At 36.1% G+C, this 19,830-nt stretch overlaps 1 protein-coding gene across 1 annotated transcript in view; it reads left to right on the forward strand.

The window, feature by feature from the left end:
* si (sucrase-isomaltase (alpha-glucosidase)) overlaps positions 1-19,830 on the forward strand; it is a 191,640-nt gene that overhangs the window by 36,308 nt on the left and 135,502 nt on the right. Inside the window, exons 7-11 of the mRNA XM_039756899.1 lie at positions 1,512-1,683; positions 5,871-5,970; positions 6,114-6,226; positions 6,857-6,982; positions 18,692-18,823. Coding sequence (XP_039612833.1) covers positions 1,512-1,683; positions 5,871-5,970; positions 6,114-6,226; positions 6,857-6,982; positions 18,692-18,823 — 643 coding nt within the window. The remainder of the gene's footprint in view (positions 1-1,511; positions 1,684-5,870; positions 5,971-6,113; positions 6,227-6,856; positions 6,983-18,691; positions 18,824-19,830) is intronic.

The following is a 19,830-nucleotide window of genomic DNA, read 5'->3' on the forward strand; positions in this document are numbered from 1 at the left end:
AGTACATGTTTAATTATTCTATCCATCTATCTGTCTCGTGTCGCACCAGCCCCAGCAAGAATACAGCGCGAGGCAGGAAAAATCCCTGAACAGGTCCTTGCTAGCGCTGCAACACCATGTCCTCACATGCTTAATTACTAACAATATAGATTATTTAAATGGTGTTAACATTTTTTCTGAATAATGTAATAAACATGTTTTTGCTGCATTTCATCTTAAAAATTATATCGTCTTCACATGTAAATACACACTAAAGTGGCTCAGGTTGTGAAATATTATAACTGTTTCACAAGTTTACAGTGAGGTAATTGTACGTATAAGTACAAATAGTTCTACAAGGAGCACTTGATGTACTGATTTATTTTGTTTATAGTTCTGGGGATGAAACTGTTTCTGAATTCGAGGTCAGTACAGAAAAGGCTCTGAAGCGTTTGCCATATGGGAGCTGTTCAAGTAGGCACCATGGCTGAGGCAGCGTGTGCTCAATGCTGTATACTGATAATTCTCTTTCCGATCAACTGCTGTTGAGCTGTGATTCCACACTCAGATGCAGTGATATAAATACTCCGAGTGGTGCAATGAGAGTAATATGGAAAAAGATGATACGCTGTGGCAACCCCTAATGGGAGAAGCTGAAAGAAGAAGGTGCAGTGAGAGTAACAACGCTAAAGCTGCTATGGTATTCGGAATAGTTTGGCCATTCTGTGGACCATTATATTGTTATGGGTTAATTACAATCAGATGCCTAAAACTAATAAACAATATGTGGTTAATTTCAGTGTACATGATAAAGCCTCGTCAGGGATGTGGATCTAAAAAAGAAAGGAAAACCACACTAGAACAAAAGCACTGCTTTGATGCTGGGTGCTGCCAGTTTGCAAAACTGAACGGAGGACTGGCATACGCCAGGGTTTGAGCTAGCGTGAAAATGTACGTGGCTTTACACCAAGTTTAGGTGTTATACATCTCAATTTGAGCGTGGAAACGGGAGTATGCAACATTGTTGCGCGTATGCACTGTTTATACATGAGGCCTGGAGACTGAAATCTAATTAGGAATCTCACCTGTCCTCCATTAAATACAATAAAACAAGAAACAAAGGGAACATAATCACACTAACTTCAGAAACTAAACGATGATGGATAGTAATAATAAAGAGAAATTAAAGAGAAGCAAATTTGAAACATTTTAGGAACAGGAAAAGAAACAAAAAAAAAAAGAAATGAAAAAATAACATCAAACCCAAAGAGTTTTGCACCATAAATGCAAACACAAGCAAGCAAATAGTGCTTTTCATATCCTATGCTTTCAGAATGTACAAATAATTAACATGGGATAAGTTTTAAAGAAATGCTGAGCAGGTAATTTGAGCAGGGTAAAGGTGCTTCAAAAATAAAATGCTTCAATATTATTAAAACTTCTTTAGTTTTCAAAACAGAAGAATACATCACTATGTGAACTGGAAACTTGGCCTGTTACTGACAGAATAATCTTTTCTGTTTTGATTGTAGATTTGACACCTCTATAGGGCCACTCCAGTTTGCAGACCAATATTTGCAATTAACTGCAAAGTTGCCCAGCTTAAATGTTTATGGTCTAGGGGAACATGTTCATCAACGTTTTCTGCATGATATGAATTGGAAGACCTGGCCAATATTTACTAGAGATGGATTTCCAAACGGGGTAAGTAATTTTGTTTTTCTAGAATATGAAATTTACTGACTCTGTCTAGAGTTGTGTCCTGCCGTGGTTCCATCTTTTACTGGAACAGGAATTAATTCACCATGACAAAGGTTTAAGAACACAATGTGTCTCAACAGCTCTATAGTGTGGATATTAAAGGGGTGTTTAAAAACATCTGCCATGATGTTTAATGAAGCTAAAAAGGAGAAGTATGTTACTTTTGGGAATAAAATCTGAAACAAAAAGAAGGCTTTCCCAAAGACTGAGAAAAGAATTGAAGAAAATGGGGGATGTTTGTAAAGCCAGTGACTTGTTTTTCTAGCCAGTGTGATTAACCGTAATCATATTCACACAATAACTATAAAGTAAGCTTTCCCAAAGCGCTGTTAATTCACAAGAGCCAAAAAACCTAAGATGAAAACTGAGTTTAGACAACAGAGTAATGAGTCAAAGCCACAGTATCATAACTCATATCACTAATCAAATACGAGGTGAGACACAAAAATAACCAGGCTGGTAAAAAAAAAAAATGGATTAATTACAGCATTCTAAATATTGTCACCTTCTATATAACCCCCCTCCCGATCTCTACATCACTCCATACGTATCTTCCATTAATTGAAACAGTGCTGGAAGTCTTCTTACTTGAGGATCTTTAACAGGCTTGTCGTTTTTGTCTTCACTTCAGCCATTGGAAAAAAATGTGTTCCCTTCAGGTCACTTTTTATTTTTGGGAACAAGTAAAAATCACAGGAAGCTAAATCGGGTGAATAGGGAGGATGATTGAGGAAAGGAATGTTTTTGTCAGTCAAAAACTGCTTTACAGAAAAAGAGAAAATTTGCAAGAAATTTGATGTGGATTCGCTGTTCGATTATCGTAGTGATTGTTGTGCAAATACTGACTGGGCTATTCACAGGATATACCTAGCTGGTCAGCGGTTTGAGAGGGCGTTTAGGAGGGGATATAGTTCTATGATTCACTACCGGCTGACCTCCAGATAGTTTTCCAGGAAAAACCCAGAGCCCAGTCCGGTTATTTTTGTGTCTCACCTAGTATGTGTCTCAAACAAAGGGACCCCTGTGCTGCACTGTAATTTACTAGGGAGTCATAGAGAAAATTACTAACATTTAGGGGGGATCTCCTTGTAGTCATTAACCTACTCAATTGGCTTCCAAAATGGCGATGTGATGCACTTCAAATTTAAACAACAAAAAAAAAATATTTTTCAAATAATTTTAACTCATGTATAAAAAACAAAGCTCAAAAGAAAAAAGTGAAGCACAATATATTTTGTAACCTGCCAAAACTGGTGGATGGGCCCTATCAAGTAACACACAATCAGTGTATCAATGACAAATCATTTCAAAATGCATCTGACTCAGAAAAGAACTGGAAATTACTTAATTACATAACTTTCTCATATCCATGCAATCCAGTTAAGGATCACTGGTGGCTAGAACCTTTCCTGATTGCACTGGATACAAAGCAGGAGGTAGCTCTGGGCAGAGCACAAGTCCATCACAAGCCTACTTACATACACCTCCACACTCACAATCAATCAGGGACCAGTTTGCAATTACCCTTAAACTTCAATTTGCACATACTGCATTTGGTGTTGCAGGAGCAAATAGAGGAATCCAGAGGGAAAACTAGGCAAACACACAGAGAAAATGAAATTAATTCTCGATATGTTGAAGTATACTTCAAACATCTTCGCAATTTATTTTGAGATATCCAGAAATTTAAGCTGTAGTCAATAAATGTTATATGATAACAAGGCAAGCCAAGCTACTATTAAGAGATAACTTTAACTACATTTTGAAATATCCTGAAATATATTTTAGGGCATTTTGAAGTAATTTAAATACATTTGAAAACAGTTACTTCAACATATATAAAAATACTTTTTCAAATATCTCAAATGCATTTTAAGCTATCTTGAAGTAACATCCATCCATCCATCCATCCATTTTCCAACCCGCTGAATCCGAATACAGGGTCACGGGGGTCTGCTGGAGCCAATCCCAGCCAACACAGGGCACAAGGCAGGAACCAATCCTGGGCAGGGTGCCAACCCACCGCACTGAAGTAACATCCAATACACATAAATATGTGAAAGGCAACTATGATACCTCCAAGTTAATTCAAGACATCTTAACAACAAAGAGATTTGTTTCTATAGAACACTTTAATACAAGATACTGTATGTAGCTCAGGTGCTTTAAAAGAAGAAAAAAATACAATGGGATAAATAAATAAAATGAAATACAAAAAATGTTAAATAAAAGAATAAATAAATATTAAAAATTCATAATACAGCATGGAGTACACTGCTAGACTGTTTTTTAAGTGTCTAATGATTATAACTTTAAGTCCTATGCTATGGTCAGATGGCTAGGGAGGATAGAAAATAAAAATCCCACTTGGCGAGATGCTAGAGAGAACAAACTTGCAATGTTTCCAAGACCAAAAGACCACCCATTTCCCCCCCAACTCAAAACAAAATTACTTTGTTTTCATTATGAGATGTACAAAATGCATTCAAGATATCTTAAAATATCTTTTGTGCATTTGCAGATATCTTTAAGTAGAGTATCGTGAAATACAATTGAAATAGAATATGTGAAAAATAAACAGGACATTATTTTGACAAATCTCAAAATCAATTTGAGAAATTTTCAAATTGACCAACTTTTAAGGTAGCTGAAATCCATTTTTAAATTCTAAAGTTAAATTTAATACTTTGTAAAGTGTTCCTCATGGTGATATACCAGTTCATCAAAGTACATGTCTTCTGAGGTATTGGAGTTGCAGAAAGACAGAAATAACTGCAGCAGCAATGGATACAAAGCAGAAAACAACCCTAGCTCTGAAGCCAGTCTGTTACTGGTTACTCTCTATTACAACCACTGTTGTAGGTTCCATTGGTGTGGCATGGCATGGTGGTGCAGTGGGTGTTAGTGCTAAATTACACTTGCAGAGTTCTGTTTGAATCCTGCTGTCAGTCATTTAGTTAAGGAGTTGGCCATTTTACTTATTGGTGTTTTTCTCGTAAAACCAAAGACTTCCAGGTTATAATAAATGGTTATTCCAAATTGACTTCTGTGAAGGTATGAGTGAGAGCATGTGTGTGAATGAGCCATCCTGTCTTCTTTTTGTACATTCATGCTTACATTTTTTTTTTATTTTTTTAATTTGCTTAACTTATTATCCTGCCAGGTCCTACGTATCTGTCAGTACTGCTTGATCCTGACACACTGCAAAGCAAATGCAAAATACTTTTAGTGGCTCTTAGTCACACACTCATTGTTGCTGCTGCGCCACTGAAAAGACAGCAATAAGAAGTCATTCTGAAATATCTGCAAAAAGCAGTACAAAACCTTAATTCTGCACATACACTTAAACATATACACATTTGATGAGAAATTCTTCTCAATCTCCCATAAAGAATGATGTCAGCATACAGCACATGCTCTGAATGTTAGCAAAACCAGTAACTAATTGTCAATTAAATGGTGCAGTCGTAAAAGAGGAAATGCCATGCTATTAATTGCAGATTTGTTTTTGCTAGTGGTCATTGATTAGTAGCACATTAACATCACATACAATACTTAAAAAAATGTAGAAAAGCCGTTGTTAATTATATTAAATCCAAAGTATGCCCAATGTATAATATCCCAAATGGGAGGAATGAGTCTGGAAAATGCAACACAAAATGTTGTGTTTTTTTCACCAGCACCACCTACAGTAGTGTACATCATCTCTACTCTAATATAGTCATATTCAAAATCCAGAAGACATTTTTCATGTAGCACCTTTCTCTTATACAGTGTGCAACGATCAGCTGTAACCAGTCCCACACAAATATTACACACTGTTGGTTGGAAAAGCTTGGGGATTAACAACATACTGTCAATAATAAAAACACTCAGAAAAGAAAGACAGACTTAACAGAAAGAGTCAACACATTTTCCTATCTGTATCAATCAAAGCACACAGAACTGGATTATAAATTTAGCAGGGCAAGGGACACTATATGTAGATCTCTGTTACAAATTTATTCTTTGAAGTTTTAAAAATAATGTTCAGATTTCTGTATATATTTGACCAGCCTTCTTTAAAATTTTTAAAAGAATTGTGCTTAAAAACATCTATAGATTTATGTGAAACTATTTTATCTTTTCAGGGAACACACAATTTATATGGCCACCAGACATTCTTCTTATGCCTTGAAGATGGAAGCGGAACAGCATTTGGTGTTTTCTTAATGAACAGTAATGCCATGGGTATGGGTCTGTTTTGTTTTGTGTTCTTCCAAGCAGCTTGGATTGAATAAAGATATATTCTGTTTCAGGGAAGCTTTTGTTTTTTTCTCCTTTTTGCTCACTAACCAAAGAATGCTAACTAAATATGAATCTTTCTCTCTAAGATGTAATTCTTCAGCCAGCTCCAGCTGTCACCTACAGAACAATTGGTGGCATTTTGGACTTTTACATTTTCTTAGGAAATTCTCCAGAAGAAGTTGTTCAAGAATACCTTGAGGTAAGAAGAAAACAAAACAACAGCTGGGTTAATCCATATTCATATAAAAAACGGTTATGTGTGACATTTTTCTTATACATGTTCTAAGATGAGTTACAGTACATACATATACCATTTTTTATATATAATATATTAACCCAATGGATTTTTACTCATTTCATGGCACTTTTGGTTTTCTTACAAAGACTGCTCACTATAGCCACACTGGAATGGAGATTGTGCAATTATGGCAGGCTCACTATTTCCAATTACTCCATTATTAATAATGGAATGATATCTGATACTGCTGCTGCCCTTACAATGTATACTTTCATGTCTTTTTTGTATTGTTTTTCTTGGTAAGGTTCACAATGGAAACTGTTTCAGCAGGAAAGACAACATATGGGAAGTACATTTTAGGTCACTTTTATCCGGCTTTATCCACTTTCCCCTTTTGTAGTTTGACAAAGTTAACATAACCAGGAGTAGAAAACTCCATCAATATACTATACCTTGAGTTATCAATGGGTCAGCAACCCCTCCACTACATTAAGGCTACAATATATTGCATATGTTTCTGCTTTGTTTGTATAAAGTATGTATGGTAGAGTTCAATTTTTATATTTCATTTTTTTTTTACATTTCTTTTAGTTAATTGGGAGACCTGTGATGCCAGCATATTGGTCTCTTGGATTCCAACTGAGTCGCTGGAACTATGGAACTTTAGATGAAGTAAAGGCCACTGTGCAAAGAAACAGGGAAATACCTTTACCTTATGTAAGGATCTTACTTTGATTATTTTACTTATTATATTAGTATTGCAAATGTTTGTAGCAACTTATTATAATTTTCTTTTTATGAGATAGAGTATAAATGTCTGTTGTTTTCACAATCTGTTTTATTAAAACAAAAATCTTGTTCAAGGTTATGGTAAATTTTAACTTTATCTCACTAGTAAAACATTTGCCAAGACTGAAATAATGATTATTTTGTTTTAAACAGAAGTTTAATCTTTAATAGGGAGAACAAGAGATGTTTTGTTTTGTTGTACCTTTTCCACACATGCGGTAAATAGAACAATATTTAGTAGAAATGTTGCAATTTTGTACACGTCATTAAAGTTATTTGTAAGCAAAACAATTCTGCAAGCTAATGTACTTGCATATTCATAGTTAACACATGAATATATTTTTATACTAAAGTATATGAATACTATTTTCAGCCAAAAAGAATGTAATAAACCTTTACAAACATAATATATACTATAAATCTCCAAGTACAGTATTGCATTTTCAAGGTTGTTGATTGCCCTTATCAGTGATAGCTCATAAAAAATATAACCATGTTCTTGTTAATTGTACTGATAATCTTGTACATAAAGATATGGCATATAAGAAACATTTTAGGTATGTCAAAGAGCAGTTTACCTAACAGATATACTGCAAAAAATTAAACTAAACAGTCATTTGATGTTTAGTTCAACATCAAGTACGGCAACAATTCATCTTCCACTTAGAGCAGAGTTCTGAACTTTTTCTTGGCATGCCTCCTTCACAAAATGTAGTGTTTGAAAGCACCACTATTTTTTGGTCTTAAGTGGTTAATTACTGAGGTGTTATCAAGTAAAACTAGAAATGATATTTCATCATTAAGATTTTTTAAACATTTTTCTTATGCATGCAAAATTCTGCTTTTATTTACTGTAAGAACAGTAGTATGGTTTTATATAGAACAAAAACATTTCCATACTTTTAATTTATAAAAATGATGCAGTCACATATGAATTTAGGTCAAAAGAAGGAGAAAAATAATTAACAAATAATGTATGACTTCATGTAAAAAAATGGGAAACATTACTGGCAAATATTTCTGTGTCTTTGTGAAGTCTGAATTTAATTAATAGCACAGCACTGATGATCTTTATTTTGGCTTCCAGTTTTGATAACTTTAGGTGCTACTAGGTTTAGGCTATTCCTAGATTTATTTTTTTAATGAAAGATGAAGGTAGTTGAACATTGGTGACTCTGTCCAAAACAATAATTTTCTACTCTTGATTAATATTAATGAACCTTCAAATGATATTTTAGACATTTGTAGTATTAATGGTTAAAATCCATCCATTTTCTAACCCGCTGAATCCGAATACAGGGTCACGGGGGTCTGCTGGAGCCAATCCCAGCCAACACAGGGCAGGAACCAATTCTGGGCAAGGTGCCAAACCACCGCAGGACACACACAAACATACACTAGGGCCAATTTAGAATCGCCAATCCACCTAACCTGCATGTCTTTGGATTGTGGGAGGAAACCCACGCAGACACAGGGAGAACATGCAAACTCCACGCAGGGAGGACCCGGGAAGCGAACCCAGGTCTCCTAACTGCGAGGCAGCAGCGCTACCACTGCACCACCATGATGGTTAAAATTCACTGTTAATTGTTGTACATGCTTCTCAGTTAGCCCAGCAATCTTTAAAACTGTTCTAAAGAGATGATAGATCAAACAGCTTTACCCAAACTAACAATACTGGAATAGTGGCAGACCAGACCTAAGACAGAGAGAGATATACTGCACAGACTCTTAAGATGCTCACCTTTAAAAAATCCAGGAGCCTTGGCACATGGTTTCTGAGGAGTCTTGTTCCTTGCATGGATCAGCTCAAAAAGGTAAGGAGCAAGAAGGAGTTGTTACCTCTGATTCCAAGTGAGTAGACTTTGACCTATGCAGGCAGCATACATGGAAGAGAAGAACAAGGTCTAGTTGGAGAAACAGAAGCAGAGTAAGACAGAGTAAATGAGTTAATGAAGACTTGGGATTGGCACTGTATAACAGACATTTTAAGTGCCACCCAGCACTAATGTCAGTCAGTCAGTCACTGACCAACCCGCTATGTCCTAACACAGGGTCACGGGGGTCTGCTGGAGCCAATCCCAGCCAACACAGAGCGCAGGGCAGGAGCAAATCCCACGGGACACACACCCACACAAGGGACAATTTAGGATTGCCAATGCACCTAACTTGCATGTCTTTGGACTGTGGGAGGAAACCGGAGCACCTGGAGGAAACCCACAACGACATGGGGAAAACATGCAAACTGCATGCAGGGAGGACCCGGGAAACAAACCCAGGTCTCCTTACTGCGAGGCAGCAGCGCTACCACTGCGCCACCATGCCGCCCAGCACTAATGTTTTGTCATTTTTTACATTCCTGAGTTGCAAAACCCTGGTCCCAAATTTTCATTATTATTATTTTTTGTGTTCTGTTGCATATCCGGGTGTACCACCAGTGTTATGCATACCACAGATTAACCTAGAACATATCACTATGGTGCAGTTATTAGTTTTTCAACCAGACAACTTTATGGATATTGTTGAGCCTGCTTACTGTCACACTGTTTAAATCTTTACACGGGTTTTTTTTATAATTACTTCATATTCCTCCCACATCTTAAACACTTTACATTATGGGTTTATTTCAGACTGTAAGTTATCCCTGTTTGGGTCAATGTGAATAATTAAATTTTTTTTCCCAGTCCTGGGGTGAGTTTCCCAAAAATGTTAGTACTTAGCAAGTAATGAATAACTTAAAGAAGTACGAAGGTAATGAACAAGCAACTTTTATGATGGTTTCTCAAAAGGCTTCTTAAGACAGGAATCCTACGAATGAAACTAAAGTACAATGTTGGTAACCTTGCCCCAAAAACAAGACTAACTAGTTGAATGAGTACATTTTAAGTTCAAAGTGCCACCATTAGTCCTATAATAAGATAAAATAACAGTACCAAAAGAATGGCCAATTGAGAAACAGTCACATTAAAGTAACAATTAAGCAAAACCCTGTATATAAGCACCTAAGCAGACACTTTGCTGTATTCTGCTAAGTGTGACTCAATGTAACTATTCATTACTGTACTCTTTATATTAATCTAAAGCCTGCATTACTTTTACACCAGCCTTGGGCATTCTGCAATATAAAATGTGGCATTTGGTTGTTGTCAGACTCTATAGTCCACTCCTCCTACTACTCACATTCCACATCCACAATGGGCAGTGGGACATCTACTTTTACAGCAATATTGTGTAGCATGACACACTACTATTATGGCACAGTGCCGTCCTGGTAAGAATCTGATGCTGTACAAAAATTTGTGGAAACACCTGAAGCAGTTTTTCTACATTCCTATTCTGTATTCAGCCAAACTGCATATCCATTGATGTGCAGCATTATACTGCTCTTGAGCCACAGTGTTTGGAGAAATTACAGGTTTAAGTAGATATGTGTCACCCAATAGACAGCCACCTCCAAATGCTGAATTGGCCCAGATAAATGCAATGAGCACTTCCAAGGCAGTTTGCCAGAATGTCTGTGAAGAGCCCTTGGTGGCTGCATTAGCAACCAATAGCCCTATCCAGCATGTGTATGTGATATGCTGCAAGAGGCTGTGTATGAATTGCTATGAATGGCCCAAAAATGCATGAGATGTTGCTGATTGGGTGGAACCAGAGATGTATTATTGCATTACTTCATGTACATATGTGTTTGATTTTGTTGAAATAGGACTTTTTACTTCTTTACTTTGTTCATTTTTTGTAGTACCTTCAGTATTTCCAGCTATTTGTTTCCAACTCTCTTTGGCTGCAACTGTCTGTTGCTGTCTGTCTCCGTTTGTACTGCAGGAGGAAGCCAGTTAATGTTAGTATTGATGTATGAGTCAAGTCAGATGTATCTAACAATGAGTTTAATGTAAAACTTTAGTTATGAACAGTTTTTGGAAATCACCTTTTTCACAACATCTTTTATTTAAGTACGAGTTAATGTGGTTCTTAACACTACGAAGCTTTTGGAAAACCAACTTCTGGTTTCTGCAACACTTTCCCTTTGTATTCTGGTGTTTTCATCTGGTAATCATAATAATAATAATTATTATTTTTTAATATTTTATTGATTTTATTTTAAGCAAATAACATTCCATACAATCAAGACAATCTTAACTAACCAGAATTCAACCTCCACGCAAGAGAAAGATAGGAGAGCCAAAATACAGAACAAGGAAGGAAGAGTATCCTTTTCCTGGATATACTGTAGATGCTTATTCTAAAACATCATTGCTTAGATCCTACCATATTTCAAAAAAGTTTTGAGCAGATTCTCTAAGTAAGAATTTGATTTTTTCCAAATACAAATGATGTAGAACATCAGATACTCACTGACTTAAAAGAGGTGGAGATAAGCCTATGTGCTAGTAGAGAGGTAAAGGTAATTACAGTTTGTTTGTCCTTCTCCACTTTAAACCCATCAACAGCTGTTAATGGGTTAGGAGAGACTGTGACACCAAGGCTGTCTGAGAGGAATTCAAAGATTTTTGTATAAAATTATGTTAATTTGGTGAGAACCCAAAGCATGAACACCCAAAGCATGAGACTTGTGAGTTTAGGCTTGTCATAAAATGATTTCTTCAAAACGTTGAATGTTATTTATTTGGCAAGGACATGTCTTCATGCACTTTTTGTGGCATTACACATGTATTTTTTGAGCATGTCCGTGCCAAATAAATAACATTCGACGTTTTGAAGAAATCATTTTATGACACGATTTACCTTTATTTATTTACTTACTTTCTAAAGCTTAAAGTCACAAGTAATGTGCAGAGGGCATGCTCAAAAATGTTTGTAATGCCACGAAAAGTGCCTGCAGACACTTTAGTATGCAATCAATGGTATGTGCATTCTTGCTCCGATATAGAAGGGAGCTGAGTTTACCTCTGTTACAGTGCGTCTATGTGAAAACAGCAGTGGCTGAGATAATAAAACTGACTAAAATAAAAAAAAAAACAAAGCTAACCTTTACAAGTATCATAAATTACACCGGCTGTTACAGACTGAAATCAAATGTATGGTTTTATTCTAAAATAGTAAGACTAAGAGCAGTTTACTTCTCAAAATGGAGTGGTGCAGGATCGAACTCTCGACCTTTTGATTCCCAGGCGGGAGCTGATTCTATTGCACCACAGAGGCAGTCATAATCAACAGGTGTCAATGTCACATGTTAGGGCGGCTTTTTGTTTCTGCAGTTATATTTTTGAATCAAAGCGCAATTGTTGTGTTAGATTTGTACCTTTTGTGAAAGTATTTCTGTGATACTTCAGGCTTCATACACTATATAGTTTATGCCTACATTTTGTCATCTACTAGTAGAATATGAAAAACGTTTCTGTTTTAACAATGTGTTTACACAGATTACTGTAGAAACGGAACAGACATGAAATGCGTGTGTTCTAAACAACAATCTATTATTTCCACTCTAAAACTCCACTTCACTCCCAGGAAATCAATCAAGGCATGAGCTGGGAGAAGTTTGTGCACATTCTAAGTCGGTGGGGGGATGGAATAGCCGGCTGCTTGCAGCCTGATTTTTATCAGCACATTTAGATGACAAAAGACGCTCGTGGAGAGCTGTGAACAATTTTAAGAAGCGATTTAAGGTGGGACGGATTTACGAGTTTTTTCGTAGGCTCTGGTAATTCTAGTGTTAAATGATGTGAAAATTTTATCTGTTTTTATTTTGCTGCATTTCATCTAAAAAATGATATCATCATGATATGTAAATACGCGCTTTATAAAATGGCTCAGTGAGGTAATTGTACTTATAGGTACAAACAGTTCTATAAGGAGCACTTGATGGACTGATTGAGTGTGTTTAGAGCTCTTGGGAAGAAACTGTTTTTAAACCACGAGGTCCCTACAGGAAAGGCTTTCAAGCATTTGCTGTGGCTGAGGTAGTCCCATTCAACCATATCAAATGCTTTTTCTGTATTCAATGATGATAAAATTTCTGGAGTGTTAGATTTATTGGGTGAATATATTACATTAAACAAGCATCAAAGATTAGAAGTGTCTGCCTTTAATAAATCTGGTTTGGTCATTGTGTCATTATTGAAGGAAGCACTTTCTCAATCCTTCTAGCTAGGACATTGCAGAGTATCTTAACATCATTGATCAGAAGAGCCATTGGTCTGTATGATGCACATTGTAGTAAGTCCTTATTTTTCTTTGGAAAGACAGTAACTAATGCTTGGCAAAAAGTTTGGTCGAATTTGGTCGTCTCTAGCTTCAATAAACAGTGTTAATAATCATGTAGCTAACTTATTTGAATTTATTTTAAAAATTTGTCTGGCTAGCCATCATGGCCCGCTGCTATTTTAGCATCTAGTAATTCTGAGAGTGTCCAAGATTTATTCAGTTCCTCTGCACTAATAGTATATAGCTGTGATATCTGTAATGCATCAAAAACTCATTAGATCGTGTCTTATCTTCTTCAGACTGAGTAGAATATAAGGACTTACAGTACTCTCTAAATGTGTGGGTTATATTTTTATGGTCAATGATTTTATCGCCGGCTGTGTTGGTAATTACTGTTATTGTGGACTTCCTGCTTGTGGATTTGTTGAGCTAAGATCTTATTAACTTTCCCTACATGTTCACAGTAATGATGTCACGATTTAAGGATGAGTTGTTCCATTTCTTTAGTTGTCAAGAGGTAAAATTATGTTTGCAAAATCTGTCTTTCCCTATAAAGTGCCTCATTTGGAGACCTGGCATATTCTTGATCTATTCTGGTAATTTCACTGATTACCTCTGATGCCTTCTTGGCTTCCAATTTATTTTTGTGAGAAAGATATGAAATTATCGGCCCTCTTTAAAATGCAGAGTTTCTCAGAGTATTCCTGCTGAGACCTCTGAGGATGCATTTGTCTCTAGAAAATAATCAATTTGCTTGGATAGAAATTCTGCATAGTTCTCATCAACTAATGGCAGGGATTATGATGGCAGCTATGAAATGAGTGCGTAGGGCATAGTGATTTAAGCTCCAGAGGTGCATGGTCGGAGATAACAATAGCATTGTTCTTGCAAGATTTCATGGTAGGGAGAAAATTATCTATGAAGAAACAAGCAATTATTGAGTAACAATGTTGAGAAGGAATATTCTCTTAAAGTTAGATTTAAAAATCTCAATGAATCTGTTTAATTATGATCCATTACAAACTGTGGAGTTGTTTGCAGCATTAGATGCTATCACCACTGTAGCTTAAGACCTGGGGCCTCATGCATAACACCGTGCGTAGAATTCACACTAAAACATGGCGTAAGGACAAACCGGAAATGTGCGTAGGCACAAAAAAATCCAGATGCATAAATCTGTGCAAACGGCAACTTCCTCGTTCTTCTGCTCCATAAATCCGGGTCAGCGTGAAACATTATGCACGTGCACGCGCCTCCTGCCACTCCTCAAACTTTCTCTTTGAATATGCAAATCAATATAAATAGCCCTTAAGCTCAGCGTTCTGTGAAAAGGCAATGGCAAAAGCATGGGGGGAAATAGAAGAATTTCAGCAAATACCAGGTGGAGGCAAAGAAAAAGTGCTATTTGTTGGTTTAAACCAAGAGTTCCCAAACTTTTTTCAGCCACAGACCCCTTTACCAAAAACTTTTAAAACCGTCGACCCCCTAGTCGTTTACTATACTTACTCAAATTAATACATTTGTACAGTACACGATATTAAATATTTCACTAGATATCAAACTTGTAATTATGACTGAAAAAGATAAAAGGACTATGGAATATGACATTATCCTGTGCAACATTTGATATCGAAACCTGCACTAATGAAAATTAAAGCAAAAAAATCAGAGTAGAGTTTTTTTTACATTTTTGACATTTATGAAATATACATGTAGATTTAAAATAAGTACAAATAGTCCAAGCTGTACTGTCTGCATTTCTTTTTTGGTTCAGTCATATTATTAACTAAAGAGATAAATACTTTTGTTAACAAACAATTTTAACAGCCCGTGATAAAAAAACAAAGTATGTACTTACTTGAAACAGAAGATTTTTGTTCAAACTCAAATAGTCTGTGTCCTCTGATTTTCTTTATCGTAGTACTGCTCCTCAATAAATAATTATATTAAAAGTTCAAATCACAAATAAGTACATGTCACATCAAACGAACCAATTTATATTGTTTTATGAAAGCATGACCATACAAGACTGATAGATTCTGCTAATATCGAATATCCATCGTCTCGTCCCACTGCAAGCAATTGCGAACATGCAACGCTTTTTCATGTCCGCACTTGCTTTGATACGTTTGATAAGACAATGTACAGACATGTTTGTGCTACATGTATTTTCATGCATCCTTACGTGTGACTCTTTTAATGACACATTTTACCTTTTCGTTCGCAAGTTTGGTATGTAATGTGTTTTTATCAAAAAAGTGTTTTTTTGAATTGTTCAACTTCTTAATTAGGTATCTATTGGAATCATAGATATTTTGAAGTAACAAACAAATAGCAGTAGTAAGGGGGTCTATTTTTGCTGTTGTCGACCCCCAAATTTTTTTATTGAAACTATCGATCCCTAGAAAGTTCAAATCGACCCCAGGGGTCGATATCGACCACTTTGGGAACTCTTGGTTTAAACAGTGGCATAAACAACAAAAGGAAGTTGATCGAGTGACATAGAGTGTCAGGAAACACGAAAGCTCAAGTTCATTTTGTAATTAAAGTAGAACATCATAAACCATCTTAAAATCGCTTAATTTACTAGTCAAATCCCATCGTAACTTAAGTAGCACTTTAAATGCTTTGTTTTGTATTTGATCTTCTGTGTGCTCTATGGGCTTTCTCTTTCTCTGACACGGAATCCATTATATTCGTGATATTACAGTTCACTGAATAATTAAAATAGATCACACAAGTCTCGGTCCTTTGACATGCCAAGAGACAGAGTACATTCAAAACAAAACAAACTCCCCAGCAGAGTAAAAAAAAGATTAAAATTGACATACCTCATGACAGTACAGTCCAAATACAATAAACCTAAGATATAATCTTAAACTGTTCCAGTATAATAAACAGAGGGATTGATATTAAATAGTTCCCATGGAGACTGACATAACATATGATAGTACATTCCTGATACAATAAACAAAGAGTATAATGTTAAAAAAAAAAAAAAAACCCACACACGCACAATGTAAATACACCAAGTTGCAAGCAGAATCTTCTTTGCCTTGCCAGTATATATACAGACACGATATGAATTGGGGATCAGTCTACTTAGCTCTTTTTCTGCTTCAGCCAGTGAACTAAAAATGTAGAATTGACCTTCAAAAACCACTTTCAGTTTGGCAGGAAACAAGAGACTGTATATAATTATAAAATTATTTAATGCTGGAGATTGCTGCGCATTTAGCAGATGTTGAAAAGGAGAAATCTAGGGAGAAATATGAATGAAGTCTCAGAAACGACATTTTTTTTTTAACCTGTAGTTTGTTGAAACGGACAATCAGGCTTCTCAGTTTTGAGGCATTCAGTCAGCTGCTGAGATCTCAGTGTCCGCTCTAGTTAGTTTAGAGAATAGTTCAGCTATGAATTTCACTGGTACTCAAATTTAATCCTAAACTTACTCATATGTTCCTGTATTTTTTCATCAATTCTTTGTTGAGTCTTTTTAAAGGTTGCAGTAAAATTAGTACTTTAACATTTCTTCAGGTCTTTTATATCCTGAAGCTATTTCTCATTTTTCTTGTTTATAACCTTTATTTATTTCTTTAGTTCTTGTATATCTCTTATATCCTTCTTTATATCACTTTTTAGATAGATAGATAGATACTTTATTAATCCCAAGGGGAAATTCACATACTCCAGCAGCAGCATACTGATAAAAACAATATTAAATTAAAGAGTGATAAAAATGCAGGTAAAACAGACAATAACTTTATATCATATATTTCCCCACTGAGTGCAACAATCATTACCTTTAGCTCAGAGAGTTCGTTTCTGTCTTCTTTGCCATCCTTAGGCAGAGTTGTGAGTGCAGTTGGAGTTGATGAGGCTGACTCATGGGAGGGGGGGATTAGCTGTAGTTGACTGCAGGGATAAAGAGGCCATGCTCAGTTCCAATAATCCTCTTGGAACCAATGAATTCTCCTTGCCTGCCTCACTCGTAGTTTTGCTCCCACTTTTGCTCTTGGCTGGAGCCAATGTTGTATCAGGTCTTGGCAGATCTGGTCCTTCACCTGTCTATTCTCTAGTAAAACAAAAAGGTAAAGTAACTCTGCTGCTAATGGAAATCCGTCTTGATGTCCTCTCACAACGGACAAGACCAACTAGTTTCATAATTCTTTACATTATTTGATGTCACGCGGGGACTCAGAAACCTGGCCAAAGTACAGGCTCCACCGTGTGGAAGGATAGGGGAGACAGCTTGCACAGGACATTGCCTCACGTGGAATGCTAGATGACAGCTCCCCCGGGTTTTAGTATCACCAAGGATTCCCACAGGGCAAATTGGGAATTGGACATCATCGGCTCAGCCCTGTTGGGTTCCCTGTGTTCTGCCATCAGGTGCTGACGAGACTAGCGAGCCCTACTTTGTCAGGGTCCAGCCTCACCTGGAAGTGCTTCCATGTCACAGCTTGGAGACACCGGAAGTGATTCCAGGTGTTTCATATAAGGAGCAGCCCCACTTCAGTCTGGGAGCCAGAGTCGGGAGGAGGAGTAGAAGGACAAAGTTTGCTAAGAGGAGTGAAGGAGAGAAGGAAAAGAGTGCTGTTTACTAGAGTGACAGTTGTGCTGTGTGAAATGATTATGTGTGTAATCACAGAATAAACATTTTTTCATTGGAACCTGCGTATGAGCCTGTTGTGTTGGGAGTTTGGGGAGCTGCGGTTCCCCCTACAGATCATAACATTTACATAGCCATTTCTCACTACTCAAATTGCTTTTCATAGTGAGTGGAAAGCCACTTTAACCACCAATAATGTGTAGCATCCATCTGGATGATGCAATGGACACAATTTTTTGTGCCAGTACGCTCACCACACAAGCTATTAGGCAGTGAAGTGGTGAGAGAGATAGCCAGGGGATGATTAAGGGGCCAGAATGACTAGGTTATGGAGGGAAATTTACCCTGGACGTTGGGATACATTGCACTTTATGAAGGATGCTCGGGGAACTTTTTTCTGCCCATAATCCAGACAATGAGTATCTTAGGTTAACTGTTGCTGAGACAGAATATGGCTTCCTTGAAACTTTAATGTAAACAAAAAAATCAGAAAGTGAATGGAATTAATTCAATTGGATGGGGGCTTTTTTGTTTTGAACTCGACTTTTTTGTATGGAATGTTATTTGTTATTAAAATCAATAAAATCCCAACCCCAAAAAAAGGAAGTGAATGGAAAAATTGTTAACATGAAATCTGGGAGGTAAGTTTACTTCATTTTACTTGTTTTTATATTTTGAGTGGCAGTAATTTTTTCTTGTTTCATTTCTATTAACAATTCAATTATAATAGTAAACAATAAACTGAAAATCATTCATTTTGTTAGACTGTTTTGATATATTTTAGTACATGGCTGAGAAGAAAATTATAAAACAGACTTCTTTGAAAATATTGACATTTAATTTATTGTGTGCAGGACATCCAGTACACTGACATTGACTATATGGAGGATAAGAAGGACTTCACTTATGATCTGAAGCGTTTTGCAGAACTTCCACAATTTGCTGAGGATTTACACAATCATGGCCAAAAATATATAATTATACTTGTAAGTACAATAGTTTGAAACAACTGTCATATTATGCCATGTGTTTATAACGTTAAGAAATCTAATATGGATACTGCGCTTAGCTATCATTTTTCAAATAAAAACCTGCTTTAATAATTTAATATAGAGTAATGAAAATAGGATAAAAAAATGCAGATGCCAGACAATTGAAAACTGAATGTGTAAAAAAATATGAAAAAGTGTAATTTTAGCTTACATTACAGTAATAAAAATAAATTAACTTTCAGTAAACCACACAAACTTTCTCATAAAATGTGACTATTTTACAGTACATATTGCCACTGCAACATATCGCTACCAGAATAGTTTAATAACGCATAGAAAATCTGCAGCAACTTAATTTGTTCTTTTTCCTATTTAATTTGAGTACCACATGCTGTACAGATTACTTGTGAAGGCTGCAAGGTTACATTTAAAAGATACCTTAATCAGTAGATTTGCTATTTTAATCCAGCAATCCAGTATTCAATATTTGTATTTATTACCTTGCCAATAAAAGTACAACAACTACTGTTACTGTCCATTAGGAAGTAAATTAAACCTAAATTCTGCTTAGTTTACTTCTTAAATTGCACTGCTGATATATTTTTCCTTGTTTCAAGTATTGTAACCTGGAACTGTCCCAAGGTGGTCAGTGTGACTGGCTCTTTAAGGAGGCACCACATATATTTTGAGAGACACCTTGAAGCTTTTAATTGCAATGTATCTGTGGCCTAAGTTAGAAATTCAAGGATCTATAAAGCCACCTGTGAAGAAGCTTACAGTACTCTATGCATGACTTATGACTATGCAAGACACATGACTCAATGATTTGATGGCTTGTCTTTTGCACTTTTCACTTTTTTCTTATTTTCTGACTGTGGGTATCATCCAAAGAAGATGTCAAAGATACTTCAGTTGCTCAGGTTCATTATATAATTAGTTGATGTCCTACTGTACCTGTGTCTGCAGGAGATACAGTATGTACACCCAGCAGAAAATCTACA

Source organism: Polypterus senegalus, chromosome 1 (genome assembly GCF_016835505.1).
Source record: "Polypterus senegalus isolate Bchr_013 chromosome 1, ASM1683550v1, whole genome shotgun sequence".
Classification (NCBI taxonomy): domain Eukaryota; kingdom Metazoa; phylum Chordata; class Cladistia; order Polypteriformes; family Polypteridae; genus Polypterus; species Polypterus senegalus.